This window comes from Peromyscus maniculatus, chromosome 1 (genome assembly GCF_049852395.1).
Source record: "Peromyscus maniculatus bairdii isolate BWxNUB_F1_BW_parent chromosome 1, HU_Pman_BW_mat_3.1, whole genome shotgun sequence".
In the NCBI taxonomy this organism is placed as follows: domain Eukaryota; kingdom Metazoa; phylum Chordata; class Mammalia; order Rodentia; family Cricetidae; genus Peromyscus; species Peromyscus maniculatus.
Window position 1 is genome coordinate 91,773,114 of NC_134852.1, and position 16,291 is coordinate 91,789,404.

Here is a 16,291-nt window from a genome sequence, read left to right on the forward strand (position 1 = left end):
TAAACGTAATCCGTGTGCAGGGAAAGACGAGCTATTTCCTGATGTCCCATCCTACACACATCCAACTGTCTGTACAACAACTGCTTTCTTCTTAAAACGTTTATTTATTTATTCGTTCATTTAATTTTTGTTCTGTGGGTATGAGTCTTGTCTGCATGCATGTCTGTGTACTGCATTGCCATACCTGGTGCCTGAGGAGGCCAAAAGAGGGTGTCAGATCCCCTAGAGCTGGAGTTACAGACAGTTGTGATCTGCCATGAGAGTGCTGAGAATCTAACCCAGGTTCTCGGGAGAACAGGCAGTGCTCTTAACGGATAAGCCATCTCTACACACACACACACACACACACACACACACACACACACACACACACACACACACACACACACACACACACACACACGTCTGCTTGAATGACTTTCCAACAATTTCAAGTTCAAGTCTGAAAACAGCCCTTCTCCGCTGTTCTCTGAATGGAACCTGCCTTCTGACTTGCCTATTTCTGTGAATGGTGTCCCAGTCACCCAGGTCTGAAACCTCGGTGTCACCTGAACTTCTCAGATGCTCCTCTCTCTCCCTCTCTCTCACCTCTCTCCCTGCTCTGCGTTCTCACGGGGCAGCTCTGCTTCAAGAGAACAAGAGGTTCTCACACATCAGCTCTGGCGGCTCCTCTCACTCCAACACTCAACTGTCTCAAAGATAATTGCAGACATCGAGTATGACACATTCTAACACACCAAAATAAATCCATTAGTGGCTATTTCAAAGGTCAACAGCATCACTGTAAGAACAAACTCGGAGCTATTAAGTCATCAATGGCAAAAATAGGGAGGGCTGTACTCATAAAACTTTGCACATGTATTCTTGTTTCAGTAAAAGCACTTTGAGATAACTTTATAGGCTGACGTAAGGCTTTAAATTTATTTAGGCTTTACTGAGGCTTCTGCAGTAGCTTAGTTCATTCCTCATTAAACTGCAAGCTCCAATATGGCTCCTCTGAACTCTCCCCAGAGCCCAACTCAGGACATGGCGCACCGTGAGCCTTTACGGAGCATTTAAGGGATGTTTGTTTTGAGACAAGGCTCTGTAGTCCAGGCTAGCCTCAAACTCACTGTCATCCTCCCAAGTACTGGTACTACAGGTGTGAGCCACCATGATTAATTTAGTATTTACTGAATTTCTGATTTCATATCCTTCTTATGTTGCCTCACATTTTAACGTTGTGAGACATGAAACAGTTCTCTACTTTATAAATGAATTACTTATCATCATCCAGAATTCTAAAAATATACATATTTTGAGCATCTCAATTTGCCTTTTTATTTTGCCTTCCTCCAAATCACTAGAAATGTGGCACTCATGAGCTTTATTGTTTCAGGGACTAGAAAATGTTAGCTTAAAGGCAAAGCGCATTTGCGATGACTTTCGAGCTTTACTACAATAGGTTGTAATTAACACATTTATAAACCTACAGCTGCCACAGAGACAAAAGAACAACTTGCTTCTGAAATTGTGATTTGTAATTCATATTATCAGTAGAAATTTGCATAGAAACAATGTGGTGTTCAGGCAATGATGTGCTGCTATGCCTTTTATTATACAATTTTTATTTTTGGACAGTTTTGTTTTCCTATAATATTTAAACATCCAATTTATTTTGGACTTACCAGTGTAATTCCGAACTGACTCTGAGAGGTCTTTATTTTGAGCAGTTGATGCCACCGGAAGAGACTTTGTCTTAGCTGAAGAAATCCTCTCTGATAGAGATTTAATTGGGCCACCTTCCTTGATAGGTGGGTAGGCAGCTGTGGAAGATTTGCTGGCTGAAAAACTGTGCATTATGTCTTCCCAGTCATCATCATCATCATCATCAAAGTCATCAATGTTAAAATTATCAATATCACAGAAGGCCTGGCCTCCTCTCTCTAAGTTATCTCCTGGAGCAGCGTGTTTATTCTGATCTTTCACAGCAGTGCTGGTGAGCACGTTTCCTGGGAAAGAAGTGCTTCCGTTTCTTCCTTCCGCCCTCGGTGTTCCAGCCCAGCTGCTACTTACAAAGGACTTCTGTAAATGGGAATTCAGTAACGGCCTTTCAAGGAGCTTCTTCGTGGGGGCTGAGAATCCCGTCTTTCCTGGAGTGGTGGTTGGTAAACACTCCTCAGTGGAAAGGGAATGTGAGGGAAAGGATGGAGAATTTAACTCCTTACTGGGATGCCCCACGGGGCAGGAATCACCCCGCACAGTGTTACTATGTGAGTCAGGCCTGCATCTCCACAGTGAACCCAGAAGATTGACATCTTTTCCATTAAAATCAGCTTCAGCCAGGAGCTTCCTTCTGAAGAAAGAGAACATATTAAATGTGAATAGTTTACTACAGTAGCCACAAAGTTTACTTTCATATTTTTAACCCAACAGAAATTATAGAAAAAAATATATCATTTTTTTTCCAGTCTCAAAAATTTGAATACAAATCTTAAACAAATGGTTTGAAAATTAAATAAATGTAAAACTTAGTGATGTGACTATGATCCTTATGTCTACGCCAGAAGGCCTGGACATTCTGCCTGTTTCTCTACCTGGAGTAGTAGAATAGCTTCCAGAAGAGGACAATCAAGATACCTTATGTTTCGCTGTTGGAGCAGCTCGTTCCCACAATTCAAAGCTTTCAGTTCATCAACAGGAACAGTATCAACTAATTTACAGATGTGCTCCATCACACGAATAAGCTGCTGCTGGGTGCTCATCTGCTTGTCTATGAAGCAATTGTAAAGAAAGAATGAGGTTGGAGCCCAGAACCCCACACACCCAACAAGAACTCTACTGTCTCACAGGCCACCCCTGCCCCACTTCTTTATGAAGCCCCACAACTAAGAGACACAATATCAAAGGAACTGATGTTTCTGATGAAGGGAAGAAAATAAATGACTTAGGGAAGAATATAAGCAAAGAAAATGCCCACTCAACTTCACATGATCTGAAGGAGAAAATGTCAGTTTACATGGGCTCCAGGGAGACAGTATTCTCTGGAGGTAAGGAGATAAGAAAGGACAAAAAATGCTCAGAGAAGACAAATGAGACTACATGGCTGCAGATGAAAAACAGTCAGCTGAGGGGTTGAAGGGGCAGGAAGGAGGTAAGACGAAAGAACAGGGCCATACAAAAACAGTGCGGGGACAACCCTCTCCATGAGAAAGACCCAGGAAGCACGGATGTCTGCTGACAACTATGGGGAAAAGACATGGCCGTGAGGGGTTGAAATGGAGAGCTGCTGAATTCCTAGGTCACTCTGGTTCTCTATGTAAGGAGTCTCAGACTGGAGAGAAGAGATCTCACAACGGTCTGAAAAACTGAAAGCCAAAGAAGGCTCCGAGAAATACCAGTACTACACATTGGCGAAGAGTTCAGATCACCCTACTAGGAAGAACACATCCCACCTGAGACTACAAGGGAAACCCTGGCCAAGGCCTCAAAGGAAAGTGAAGACAGACAAGCATTGTTCTAATAAAAAAAAAAAAAAAAAAAAAAGTGACTGCCAAAAGCTACAAACTAGTGACCTTGGTGTAGACTCAAGGCAAAGCTCTAGAACACATTATCAAAATGCTGCTTTGTAACCTCAACAAGAGGAAACAATTAAGGAGTTAGGGAGAGTTCATAAAAACAGAACAGCCATCTTAATGCTCCTCTTTGGAAGGATTACTAGATGAGCAGATAATAAGAACTGCCATTTCCTGATGGCCTACAGTCCACCTTGAAATCTAACAACTATCCAGCAAGGCAGGTATTATTCCCTTCACTCTCTCCAAGAAAGCCTGAGAACAGAGTGGTGCCCCATGCCTATGATCCCAGTCTCAGGATTATGTAGAATTAAGTAGAAGAAGGATTATGAGTTAAAAGCTACTTAGGCTATAGTGTGAGACCCTAATTCAACAAAAACCCAAAACTAAGTAAGGTGCAAAGAGATTTAGTTCAAGTGCTGACACACTGTCAGGAGCAGGAGATCTTCGGGTCCGATGGTCTGCACCACTTAGAGCTAACACCCCATCCCTTCACTCTTCCTGCCTCAGACCATGATATTTCTGGAGTCCAATAACCTAGTCTTTCGTAATTCCATGGAGAAGGAAGAGAAATATCTTGAAGAAAGGTTCATAACTAGGTAACGAATTAACTGATGTCAGCTAAGACGAAGTCTCTCATGACACTGAAGGCCTCTGTCCACATCCTTAGACTTGGAGCCATTATAATAGGGAAACGTACAGATGGAGAAACAGGCTAATACCATGGTTATCAGGGTGGATTCAGGAGCCTCCGAGCTGCTGGTTCAAATTCTAGCTCCGCTGCTGCCTTAGTTCTGCAACCATTGAATTATTCATTTGTCCATACTTAGTTTCCTGATTTCTATAGTAAAGACAGCACAACTACCTTAAGAGAATGGAGTGGGGATTAAACAGTCTGCATTGTAGGGCTTAGAAGAGTGAAAAGCAGACATTTCAGCAACATTTCCAGCAAGAAAAGCAGAGACCAAATTGAAATACAGTAAACTTGGAGAAAACAAAAACAGAGCAGACTACACACAGGACGGCGCGTGCCCCACAAGAAGAGTATGGATGCATCTAAGAGGACTCTCATGACCTACATAAATACTCGGAGGACTGGGAAGAGCTCCTGGCTTCCAGGAGCTGAACAGATACAAACAATACATTTTAAAAAATTAGTGATAAAACTGAGAAACTGTGGCTGGTTGTGGTGGTGCTGGCAGTTTATCCCAGCACTCAGGAGGTAGAGGCAGGCAGCTCTGAGTGTGAGGCCAGCCTGGTCTACATAGTGAGACCCAGTCTCCAAACAACCTGAGAAAATTTTCCTATTTCGCAGAAAAGTAAGAGACAGGAGAAGATTAAGGGTGTGTGTGTGTGTGTGTGTGTGTGTGTGTGTGTGTGTGTGTGTGTATCTAACATCCAAATAGCAGAGGTTCTAGATAGAGCAAGAGAGGAAAGAAACAAAAAATACCACCAGAAAAACTCCCCAAATAAAAGCATACATTTCTGGCCTGTGTGTTTAGGAAGCTGAAATCAAAAGTGTTCCATCAAAGGACTGTTGTTTTTCAAAGTCTTCCAAAGCTATTTATTGGCTAATTTATACTAGATACTGGGCAGAAGGAAAAAACAAAAAGAGAATAAGAACTGGAACAGGGCTGGAGATACAGACAAACAGTAGAGCACAGAGGCCCTGGGTTCAAGCCCAGCATTAAAGGAAGAGAAGAAAGGAACGACTTAACAGGCAAACAAGGGATTAACATACACACAATGGACACCCAGATCAGAAGATACACAAGGGAGAAGCTGCATGATCTACAAAAATCAATGCGGCTGTAAAGAGGACTCAAAAGGTGTGTGTGTGTGTGTGTGTGTGTGTGTGTGTGTGTGTGTGTGTGTGTGTGTGTGTGTGTGTGTGTAAAACTTACAGGAACTTTCTCCCATTTCTGTACTCAAGAAGCCAAAGCAGGAGGACTGCCCGTGAGTTCAAGGCCTGCCTGAGCTACATAACAAGACCCTATCTCAAAACAAAACAAACGAACAAACAAAACTCACAAAATTTCTAGGGTTTTCAATTCATCTAACAAGGATTAGATTCACAGGGAGGCAAATTTTGGCTCTTCCTGTGAAATGAGTCAACAAGAGGCATTTTCAAGACAGAATGAGCCTTGGGAGATGTTGGGTTCAGGAGATGTTCAAGAAAACACTAGCTGAGAAATGAAGTAGGTGGTTTATGGTGTCAGAACAAAGGATACAGCACATACACCATTTTATACTATGCAGCTACAGTATGCAAACACCATGATTTATTTTATTTTATAAAAACATAGGGTTTTTATACCGCCACAGTCTGCAGTGGTTCCTGGATCAGGCTCCTCTGTCGTCGTTTTCTCTGGTTTTGACAAAAGATCTTTTGAGGTACTGAGAATGTCTTTCTCTTTGTCAGAGTCATCAAGAGCCTTTAGCATACTACAAGAAAAAAAATGAGATGAAAAGAATGCAAACTCTGCCTCCCACTCTTTTTCAATAAACGTGTAACAGATAAGGAAGGTTTTATTTGGTTTTGAGAAGGGCCAAATAGCACAGGATGGCCCGGGCTTGCTACACTGCTAACGGCCTCCCCTTCCAAGTGCTGAGATTCAAGTCTTACACCATGTCCAGCTGAGAAACGCCTTTGTATCTCTCTTTAGTGACCCTCAAGTCTTCCTTCTTCTGGTCCCAAGAGACCCTTTCAAGTCCTATCTCCAAGTATATCCTTTCAGTTACACTAGGCTCCAGTCAAACTACACAACTGACATTCCTTATGAGCTCTGTGTTGTCTAGGGTAGTGGATTCTGTCCTCTCAATTTGGAAAACCCACTGTCCCAAGCTCTCTGTACCCAAACTATACATGTTCTTAGAGTCTCAAGCATTACTTTGCTGCTTTCCCCAGAGAGTAGTTATTAATGACACTGTTTTCTGAGATTCCAAGCAGCTTTACCTGAACTTCTCATATCAGGCCAATGTGTATTAGTGTGTGTGTATGTGTGTGTGTGTGTGTGTGTGTGTGTGTGTGTATTAGATTCTATAGAATACATTAATTAATTAAAACCATCTGTTTGATTGGACAGAAAAGTATTTTTAAGTTAAATGTGGTTCACACCTGTAATCTCAGCACTCGGGGGTGGGGTAGCAGAATAAGGAATTCAGTGCCGTTCTTGACTACAAAAAGAGAGTAAGTTGAGATCCTTCCTATAAAGCCAACACAGGGCCAGGAGGTGGCTCAGTCCATAAAGCACCTGCAGTGCAAACGTGAGGCCCTGAGTTTATATCCACCTCACACACTGAAGAGCAAAGAAAGGTGGACCCACAGGGGGTTGCTGCCAGTGAGCCTAGCCAAACTGGTGAGAGAGCCTATCTCAAAAATAAACAAAAAAATAAAATACAATAAATAAAAACCATAATAAGAAATAAAATATCATAAGACCCAAGCATATATTATACATATATTATAATGTATCCGAGAAACTTCCATTTCAATTTTACAATATGTGGTGGTTTGAATGAAAATGGCCCCCACAGGCTCACAGCGGTGGTACCATTAGGAGGTGTGGCCTTGTTGGAGGAAGTGTGTCACTGGGGGTTGGCTTTGAGGTTTCAGAAGCTCAAGCCAGGCCCAGTCTTTCTCTCTCTTCCTGCTGCCTGCTGATCCAGCTGTAGAGCTCTCAGCTCCTCTCCAGCACCATGTCTGCCTGCACGCTGCCATGCTCTCCACTATGATGATAATGGACTGAACCTCTGAACTGTAAGCCAGCCCCAGTTAAATGTTTTCCTTTAAAGCGTTGCCGTGGTCATGGTGTCTCTTCAGAGCAGTAAAACCCTAACTAAGACACAATATATACAGTTATTCACATTAGGCTGTAGTGGAAAAATAATCAACCTTGTAAATAATCATTTCCAACTGCTAAAAATCTAAATATTATGCTTTGGATATGAATACCTGGTGATGCCATTTTGAGAGGTTGTAGAAATCTTTGGGACATAGGGCCTGGCTGGCAGATAGAGGCCACTAGAGGCCACCACAGTAACCACTGTAATAAGCTCCTGCTCCACATGCCCTTCCTACGGTGAGAGACCACACCCTCTGAAACTGTAAGCCAAAAAAAATCCTTCTTCTCGTACATTGTTTGTCCCAGAGATTAGAAAAGTAACATGCTAAACAAAGGTACTCATGGGAGAAGAACTCAATCAATTAGGAAAGTATAAAGTTTAAATGTGGCAATATGGAGAATAGTGTTAAGAGGAAAGAATCAGAGTCTGAAATTACAGTTATATCAGTTACAACATGAAAATCAAACAGACAGAGAGAAGATCAAAACCAATAAGGACAAGAAAATAGTTGGTTAGATTTTGGAATTCAAAATATTTCTTCCCTCTTATTTAGAATCCTAGCTAAGGTGGCTACAATGTCATTTGTGTAATATACATATTTAATAAGGAATAAAGCTAGGCATTCAACATGGAAACAGTAGGGTGTGGAGAGAGCGCCACACTGGATCTTAGCCCACGTGCTATTAACTGTTTCATTCTGGGTGATTTCCTGATCCTCCCTGGCCTCAGCTGTTTCACAGGTTAGATGAGGACGCTGACTTAGTCTTGGTGGCACATAACCTTGCACTCCAGCTTTTAACTTTCTATGGTTGTCTGGTTTTCTGTCAGTAAGGAAAGGAGGAGATGGGTGAGCTCGTACGGTTCTTCAGTTCTGTAACAAACAGCAATCATACTTCAACCTTCACTACTTCTTCAGAGATCACAATACAGCTGGTATAGCACAAACCAGGCGCTGGAGATGGCTCAGAGGTTAAGGGCATTTCTTGCTCTTGCTAACAAGGACCCTGGTTGAGTTCCTAGCACCCACATGATGGTTTACAACCACTCCTAACTCCAGCTCCAGAAGATCTGACACCCCATTCTGACCTCCTTGGGCATCAAGCATATGTGATGGCGCACATACATAAACGCAGGCAAAACAGCATCATAAATGAATAGATCTAATTATAAAATTTTTAAAGCACAAACCAGAAGGAATTGCACAAGGTTACATATAAAACACTTCTCTTCCTAATCCAAATGATACACTGCAAGGATCTATTTCTGTCAAAACAGTGACTTAAATGGGGCTGGAGAGATGGCTCAGCTGTTAAAAGCACTGGCTGTTCTTCCAGAGAATCCAGGTTCAATTTCCTGCACACACATGGCAGCTCACAACTGTCTGCAATTCTAGTTCCAAGGGATCTGGTTCCCTCACACAGACATACAGGCAGGCAAAACATCAATGTAGGTCTTTAAAATATGACCAGTAAAATAAAATAGTAATCCCCTTTTCCCTCCAACTATGGTAGTTCCTACCTGTAATCCTGGCACTTGGAGACTAAGGCAGGAGAATCTTGAATTCAAAGGCATTCTTAATTACACAGTAAGAGTTTTGGGTTTTTGTTGTTGTTGTTGTTGTCTTTGAAAAAGAGTCTCACTATGTAGACCAGGCTAGCCTCAAATACAGAAATCTGTCTGTACTGCCTCCCCAGTGCTGGGATTAAAGGCATGAGCCACCAAGCCCAGCTAAGAATGGTTTCTAAACAACCAAATAAATAAATAACAATGTTCTGGATGTTTTCATTTAAATACAAAATAAACTGCAGAAGCACAAAGAATACTTATAGAGAAATGACATTATGTAACTAAACTACATTACTTAAGGCATCTTAGAAACAAACAAGAATATTTATTATTAACCATTTTACCTAGAGTATTCCAAAGAGGAAGAAGCTGGAGAAATCATTTCTTCTTCTGGAGAAGGTGGAACAAAATCTATATCATAATCATCATCATCAGGTTGGAAGTATAGAGCTTTCTCAGTAGACTGTAATTGAACTTCATCTATGTGGTTCTCCTTTTCACTATTATCTAAAGGAAAACAGTTGGCAAACACAGGTTCTTTTAACAATTAATGAGACAGAGCAGGCATGAGCTCTTATAAGTGAGTGCTTTTGGGGCAAGTCGTAACCACTCAGAACATCTGTATGGGAGTCTCCCGCAGGTTCATGTTGGCTGACTTCTTCACGAAGAAGTCAATCAACTGGAAGAAGTCCAAACTCGTGCTTTGTTTTTTCTCTTTTCTACTCATATTTAAATAAGAGCAATGGGCCACAGGTAACACACGCTGTGGGTCTGTTTGTTTCTGTTTGCTTGTCTTGAGACAGGGACGTGCCACACAGCCTAGACTTTTGAACTCTTTATCCTCCTGCCTCCACCTCCTGAGCCAAGATCCCAGGTGTGCCCCAGAGCTGACGTACACACTGCTGCTAAACAGATAAACCATCTCTATCACAGAGCTGGCCTAGCGATGTAGTATCTCGCTGGTGCTCTGTTTTGCCTTTATCATCTACCCAGTATTCTCTGGAGAAACAACAACGAAATGGATTAAACTATAGTTTTGCTGTTTTTGTTTTTTTAATCAATTACTTTTCAGCCTCTCTCATTGTGTAGCAATTTTAATAGAACTGGTTGTTTAAAATTTTAGTCTCAGGATGTGGCATGTACCTATCTATGGTCTGAGCTACTAAGGAGGCAGAGGCAGAAGAATGGCCTGTAATTCCAGCTACCCAGAAGGCTAAGCTAGGAAGGCTGTAAGCTTAAGGCATACGTGAGGTAATCTGGTGAGATCCTGTCACAAAATAAACAGCAAATAAAAAGCTGAGACAATGTCATTGATAGTGTTTATCTAGTGTGCACCTCCCCAGGTTCAAGTCTAAAATACAAGGGAAGGGTGGCGGTGGTAATGCTTTGAGTCCAGGAGATCAGGATAATTCTGAACATAAGCAAGACCCAATTCTTAAAAAATTTTAAAGCCAGGCGGTGGTGCACACCCTAAATCCCAGTACTTGGGAGGCAAAGGCAATCATATTTTTGTGAGTTCAAGACCAGCCTGGTCTACATAGGGAGTTCCAGGACAGCCAGGACTATGCAGAAAGACCTGGCCTCAAAAATAAATAAATAAATAAATAGAGTATTCTGTCTGCAGGTATGTATATGTGCCATGTGCATGGCTAGTGCCCTTAGAGGTCAGAAGAGGTCATGAGATTTCCTGGAACTGGAATTAAGGATGGTTGTGAGCCACCATGTGGGTGCGGGGTACTAAACCCAGGTCCTCTGCAAAAACAACAAATGCCTTTAACTGATTAGCCATCTCTGCAGCCCCCAGAAAACATATTGAATATGATTTATAATATAGTCACATACCACGTGACATTCCTGCCAACAACCAACCACCTACAGGACAATGGTCTCCGAAGTTAAGATAAAGCTGAAATACTCATATCATAGTATAATGCCTTACTCTTCTGTTTCTGATAGTACAACTACTTACAGTATAGTACACTCAACCTAGTGACACTGGTGTATATATTTACTAATGCATTCCATCTACTGTACAACAATCTCATACAGGCCTTTCAAGAGGTATTCTAAACCGCGTGTAGTGGCATCTAGGAGAGAGAGGCAAGTGGATCCTTCTGAGTTCCTGGACAGACAGGGCAATATAGTGAGACCTGTCTCAAACAAAACAGAAGAACAAATGGTATTCTATAAGAATGCACAGGAGCCGGGCGGTGGTGGCGCATGCCTTTAATCCCAGCACTCGGGAGGCAGAGCCAGGAAGATCTCTGTGAGTTCGAGGCCAGCCTGGTCTACAAAGCGAGTTCCAGGAAAGGCACCAAAACTACAGAGAGAGGGAGGGGAAGGGTGAAGGAGGAAAAGAAGGAAAGGGGAAGGGAGAGAGAGAGGGAGGGAGGGAGGGAGGGAGGGAGGGAGGGAGGGAGGGAGGGAGGAAGGAAGGAAGGAAGGAAGGAAGGAAGGAAGGAAGGAAGGAAGGAAGGAAGGAAGGAAGGAAGGAAGGAAGGAAGGAAAAGGGTGAACTGGGTCTGGTAGCTTATAACCTTAATTTCAAAACTCAGGACTGAGGCAGGAGTACCAAAAATTTAAGAGCAGGGGCTGGAGAGATGGCTTAGTACTTGAAAAGCACTTGCTACTTATGCAGAGGACCTGGGTTGGGTCCAGCACCCATGAGATGGCTTATAACCATCTCTAATTCCAATCCCAAGGGATCTAATGCCTTCTTCTGGTCTTTGAAGGCACAAAGCACACATATGCGTGCGTTGATGAAACATCATGACCAAAAGCAACTTTGGGAGGAGTGTTTTTTTCATCTTACAACTTGTTCTCCATCATTCAGGTAGTCAGAGCAGGAAATCAGGGAAGGAACCTGGAGGCAAGAATTGTTGCAGAGGCCATGGAATACTGTTTACTAGTTTGCTCATCCTGTTTTCTTTCTTTCGTTTTTTTTTTTGTTTGTTTGTTTGTTTGTTTGTTTGGTTTTTCGAAACAGGGTTTCTCTGTGTAGCTTTGGTGCCTTTCCTGGAACTCACTCTGTAGCCGAGGCTGGCCTCGAACTCACAGAGATCCTCCTGCTTCTGCCTCCCGAGTGCTGGGATTAAAGGCCTGCACTACCACTGCCCGGCTCATCCTGTTTTCTCATAGCACCCAGGACCATCAGCCCAGGGATGGCACTGCCTGGTGAGCTAGGCCCTCCTACATCAAACATCAATCAAGAAGACAGACTACTGACCTGCCTACAGGCCGATCGGTGGGGGACATTTTCTCAATTGAGAGTCCCTCTTCCAATAACTCTAGTTTGTGTAAGCTGACATAAAACTAACCAGTACAACATAAAATAAGAAAAGAAAACATGGGGATGGAATGATGGCTCAGTGGTTAAGAGCACTGACTGCTCTTCCAGAAGACCCAGGTTCAATTCCCAGCACCCACATGGCAGCTCACAACTGTCTGTAGCTCCAGTTCTAGGGGATCCGACACCCATGGCAAAAAACACCAATGCATGTAAAATAGAAAAGGAAAAGAAAAAAGAAAACATAAGGAAAGAAAACATTTTACACAGCTCTATAATCAATTTTTTTTATGGTTTAAGCTAAGTGTGACTACAAGAATTAAAAATTACAGCTGGGTGGTGGTGGTGCACGCCTTTAATCCCAGCACTCAGGAGGCAGAGGCAGGCGGATCTCTGTGAGTTCGAGGCCAGTCTGGTCTACAAAGCGAGTTCCAGGAAAGGCACAAAGCTACACAGAGAAACCCTGTCTCAAAAAACAAAACAAAACAAAACAAAACAAAAAGAATTAAATATTACAATGAACTAAAAGTAATCATTGAGGAAGTGTTAATTTTGAACAAATTTGCTAGAGCTAAGCACAGTGTTTATAATGTACTGAAATGGCCTCCACATCCACTTTCCACTCGGTCAGAGAAGCTCCTCGTTCTCAGCTCCATTCATGGTATGTACTCTATTTAGTACACAAAATTCTTGAAAAAAAGTTAGTATTTATATTTACTGCACCTTTTGTATATTTAGAAACGTTTGGATATACAGATATATTCCACTGTGTTACAACCACCCACAGTATTCACAGATGTTGGTTTTGGAGCCTCTGAGCACGAGGCAAACCACATACCGAGGTGTGCAGCAGGCTCTGCCATCCAGGTTAAAGTAAGTGCACCATGGATGGTATCTGCAGGACAACATGGCCTAATGATGCATTGTTTTCAGAACATATCCTTGTCACTAAGTGATACATGACTATATTAAACAGAATGATTACACATTACCATCAATACTTGGTGTATAATTTATGGTGGTAAGCCATTAAGAATTACACATACAGAGGCTCACCTCACTTTCCAATCCTACCCTAGCCGCCATTTTAACCTCTGCAGACCTCACTTTCTTCATGTACAATCACAGAGCTAACCCCGGCATAGCAGATATTAAGACTATCAAGGACAAAAATTGTTTGCCACTATTCCCAATGCTTGACTTTCAGTGAAAAAGGATGGTAAACATACTGAAAGGAAGATGAGACAATGGCTACCTCTTTCAACTCCCAAATCAGTTTGCAAACACTGACTCTGCTGACTAGTTTTCCTCTTGAGCTCTTCAGAACCAGGGTCGCTGTCGATGCAAATCACATCACTGCTTAAACATTCCGACTCATCCTTCTGCTCCTCAGTCAAATCCACTTGTGGGATTTTCGGGGAAGGAGGCATCAAGTCAGTCTTTCTGGGACTTGTTTTAGGAGGTGGAGCTTTAAAAAAGTTTTTCTTAGTCTTCTTGGATTTCTGAGCGGTGCTTACTCTTGTGACAGGATATTTGGTCATCGAGACCAATGCATCTGATGCTGAAATATCAAAGTCATCCATATCGGCCCAGTCATTGAGGGAATCTGGCGAAGAACTAAATTCTAATTTCTTGAAAACAGCAACATGGCGTTTCTTTACAGCTGGGGTTTTTGGGGTAGTACACAAAACTTCTGGAGGAATCTCCACCAAGTCCAGCAATGACTGTTGGGAAGAGGTCCCCTTGGTTTGCTGTCCTCCCGGAGAATGTTTAAAGAAGCCATCATTCCCAGGCTGCTGTTTGGGTGTGCGGAGCGGAGGCTCCGTGAATGAAAAGGCCTCAGACACATTCACATCTTTATCACTTAATGCAGGTGTTTTCACCACTGACACACTAGTTACAGACACATCGCCCTCTGATGTTTTCTTCTTAAAAGTAAAACCTCTGAAAAATAATGGAAAAACTAAAATCAGATGAATTCATTTGACTCTGATGCTGAGGACTGAACCCAGGGCCTCATTTACGCTAAGCCAGCGTTCTAACATAAGCTACAATCTCAGCCCCGATAGATCCATTTCCATTTTAACAAACTCACTCACCTATAAAACCTATTTTCAAATGCAAGTTATATTAATTTTATTACAAATGAGCACAGATTCCATCTCCCTCTGTGGCTTTGAAAATTTACCAGGTAACAAATACATCTGGTTGCTCTGATCCTTCCCATTCAGAGGCTAATGACCAGGTTTGAGAGTTCTTGGGCCAGTCCCACATTTTATTTCTCAGGCTGGCAGTCCTTAATAGCACCTTCAGAAGGAAGACACAGCATGTATAAAAGAAGGACTCTAACGTGGCTTTCGCCACTCTGGTAAAAAATTTTAAGGGAGAAAATAGTTGAAGAGAGAAAGGAAGGAAGGAAGAGAGGGAGGGAGGGAGGAAGAGAAACAGCTGAGATCTGAAGGACAAAAAGGAGGCGGGAGTCCTGGCTATCTGCTGAAATTAATGGCATGAATGTCAATAGTGACTGTAAAGCAACTTGAAAGCCAAGTGCCTGGAGCAGTGCCTGAAACAACCAAATACAAATTATTATTAGGCGCCATTAGGAACTTGGGGTATAGCTTGCAGGAGACAACAGAACTACAGTGGTCGTTTGCCTACAAAGTTTGACAGAGCATATGAGATCATATTAAAGTATAATATCTGTGCAAATTTACAAGAAACTTCATTACTTGTCTATCCAACTTTGCCAAACAAGTAATTATGTGCCTGAACTGTGTAAAGCTGCAGGGCAATCCGACCCAGATCTGCTAGAACATGCTCTACTATTAATCTGCAAAGTGGGAAAACCACTGAGCCCCTCATTTCCTCTGTAAAACGAAGAAGCTGGAAGCAGGGTGGTGATAATCCTAGCACATACGAGGCTGAGGCAGGACTCCTGCAAGGGAGGCTAGCTGGCCTGAACACAGCAAGTGGCTGTGACTGTATGTGGGATAGTTAGATCACGTTAGGTGGGATTCTGCTCTAGGCCAGTGTGAGCTACAGATGGGATCCTATCTTAGAGCTGAAGGACAAGAGCTCCGATTGTATGACACCCGAGTTATCCTCTCCACGCTAATGAGTATACTTACGAAGATTTTGGTTTTGTAAGGTTGAATTTATTATCAAGTTTTCTGGCTGAGTGACGCTGCAGTTGCTCTTGTAGATTGTTCAGAGGAACAGCAGCCATGATCTAAAAAGGAAGAGGGCAACCATTAATGGAGTTAGGTAATTTGTATCATTCGGCATATTTATTGAGGAGGTAAAGGACTTGAATCCAACAGCCACTGTTGCAAATGTGACCAGAGTAACGTGCTTTTATTGCTTCTTTTATTCCCCCACCTCTCTTGGTCAACAGATTGCTTTAACATTTACATCTGGTGACATTTAAAACACATAATTTTTAACTAGCTGAAGATTCACATGAATAACAAAATGGCCTGGTTTCCCCTTCCTCAACAGATGCTAAACTCAGCACAATAGAGACTAAAGAAGCAATGACTAGGAAAGGGCTGGTAGGAACATGGGACCTGGCCTAGGCCTGGAGGATAAGCGGGAAGAGGACAGGAAGTGAGGGGGAGGAATGACCAAAGCCAACTAGAAATCCAGAGAACACCCAGTAAGCGAATTCTCTGTCCAAAGGTGAAACTCTGGTAAAGACAGAAGAGACTCTGCAGCGAGTGCAGAGGCTGCCCAGCAAGAGAGCGTGCAGCATAGCCATCTGGCTCCAGAGAGTGTGCCGCATCCATTTAGAGCCCGGGAGTAACAAGTTGTTGCACTGCTTTGCTTTCACCCAGATAAAGCACACAGCTCAAGCACCTGGAAATCACTGAGCTAAAGACAGACAGCAGTGATCTATGAAGAGTTTAAAAAACAGTTATTTCAGATACGTTACACCCCCTTTCCCACTCTATCTGGATGTAACACAGCATTTACTATTAGTGTGTATGTGTGCCGGTGCACGTGTGCATGATGGAGGGGCACACTTGCCACACTGAACTTG

At 42.6% G+C, this 16,291-nt stretch overlaps 1 protein-coding gene across 3 annotated transcripts in view; it reads right to left on the reverse strand.

The window, feature by feature from the left end:
* Positions 1 to 16,291, reverse strand: part of Blm (BLM RecQ like helicase) — a 92,514-nt gene that overhangs the window by 52,086 nt on the left and 24,137 nt on the right. For 2 of the 3 annotated variants that reach the window (XM_006969992.4, XM_076545810.1), the window contains exons 2-7: positions 15,381 to 15,481; positions 13,508 to 14,196; positions 9,311 to 9,473; positions 5,872 to 5,999; positions 2,620 to 2,752; positions 1,668 to 2,335 (exon numbers count right to left, since the gene is read on the reverse strand). In XM_006969992.4, the coding sequence (XP_006970054.2) occupies positions 1,668 to 2,335; positions 2,620 to 2,752; positions 5,872 to 5,999; positions 9,311 to 9,473; positions 13,508 to 14,196; positions 15,381 to 15,478 (1,879 nt within the window). In that variant the 5' untranslated portion in view covers positions 15,479 to 15,481. Of the gene's footprint in view, positions 1 to 1,667; positions 2,336 to 2,619; positions 2,753 to 5,871; positions 6,000 to 7,509; positions 7,631 to 9,310; positions 9,474 to 13,507; positions 14,197 to 15,380; positions 15,482 to 16,291 lie in introns of those variants that run through there. The other variant, XM_076545818.1, reaches the window with a different exon arrangement.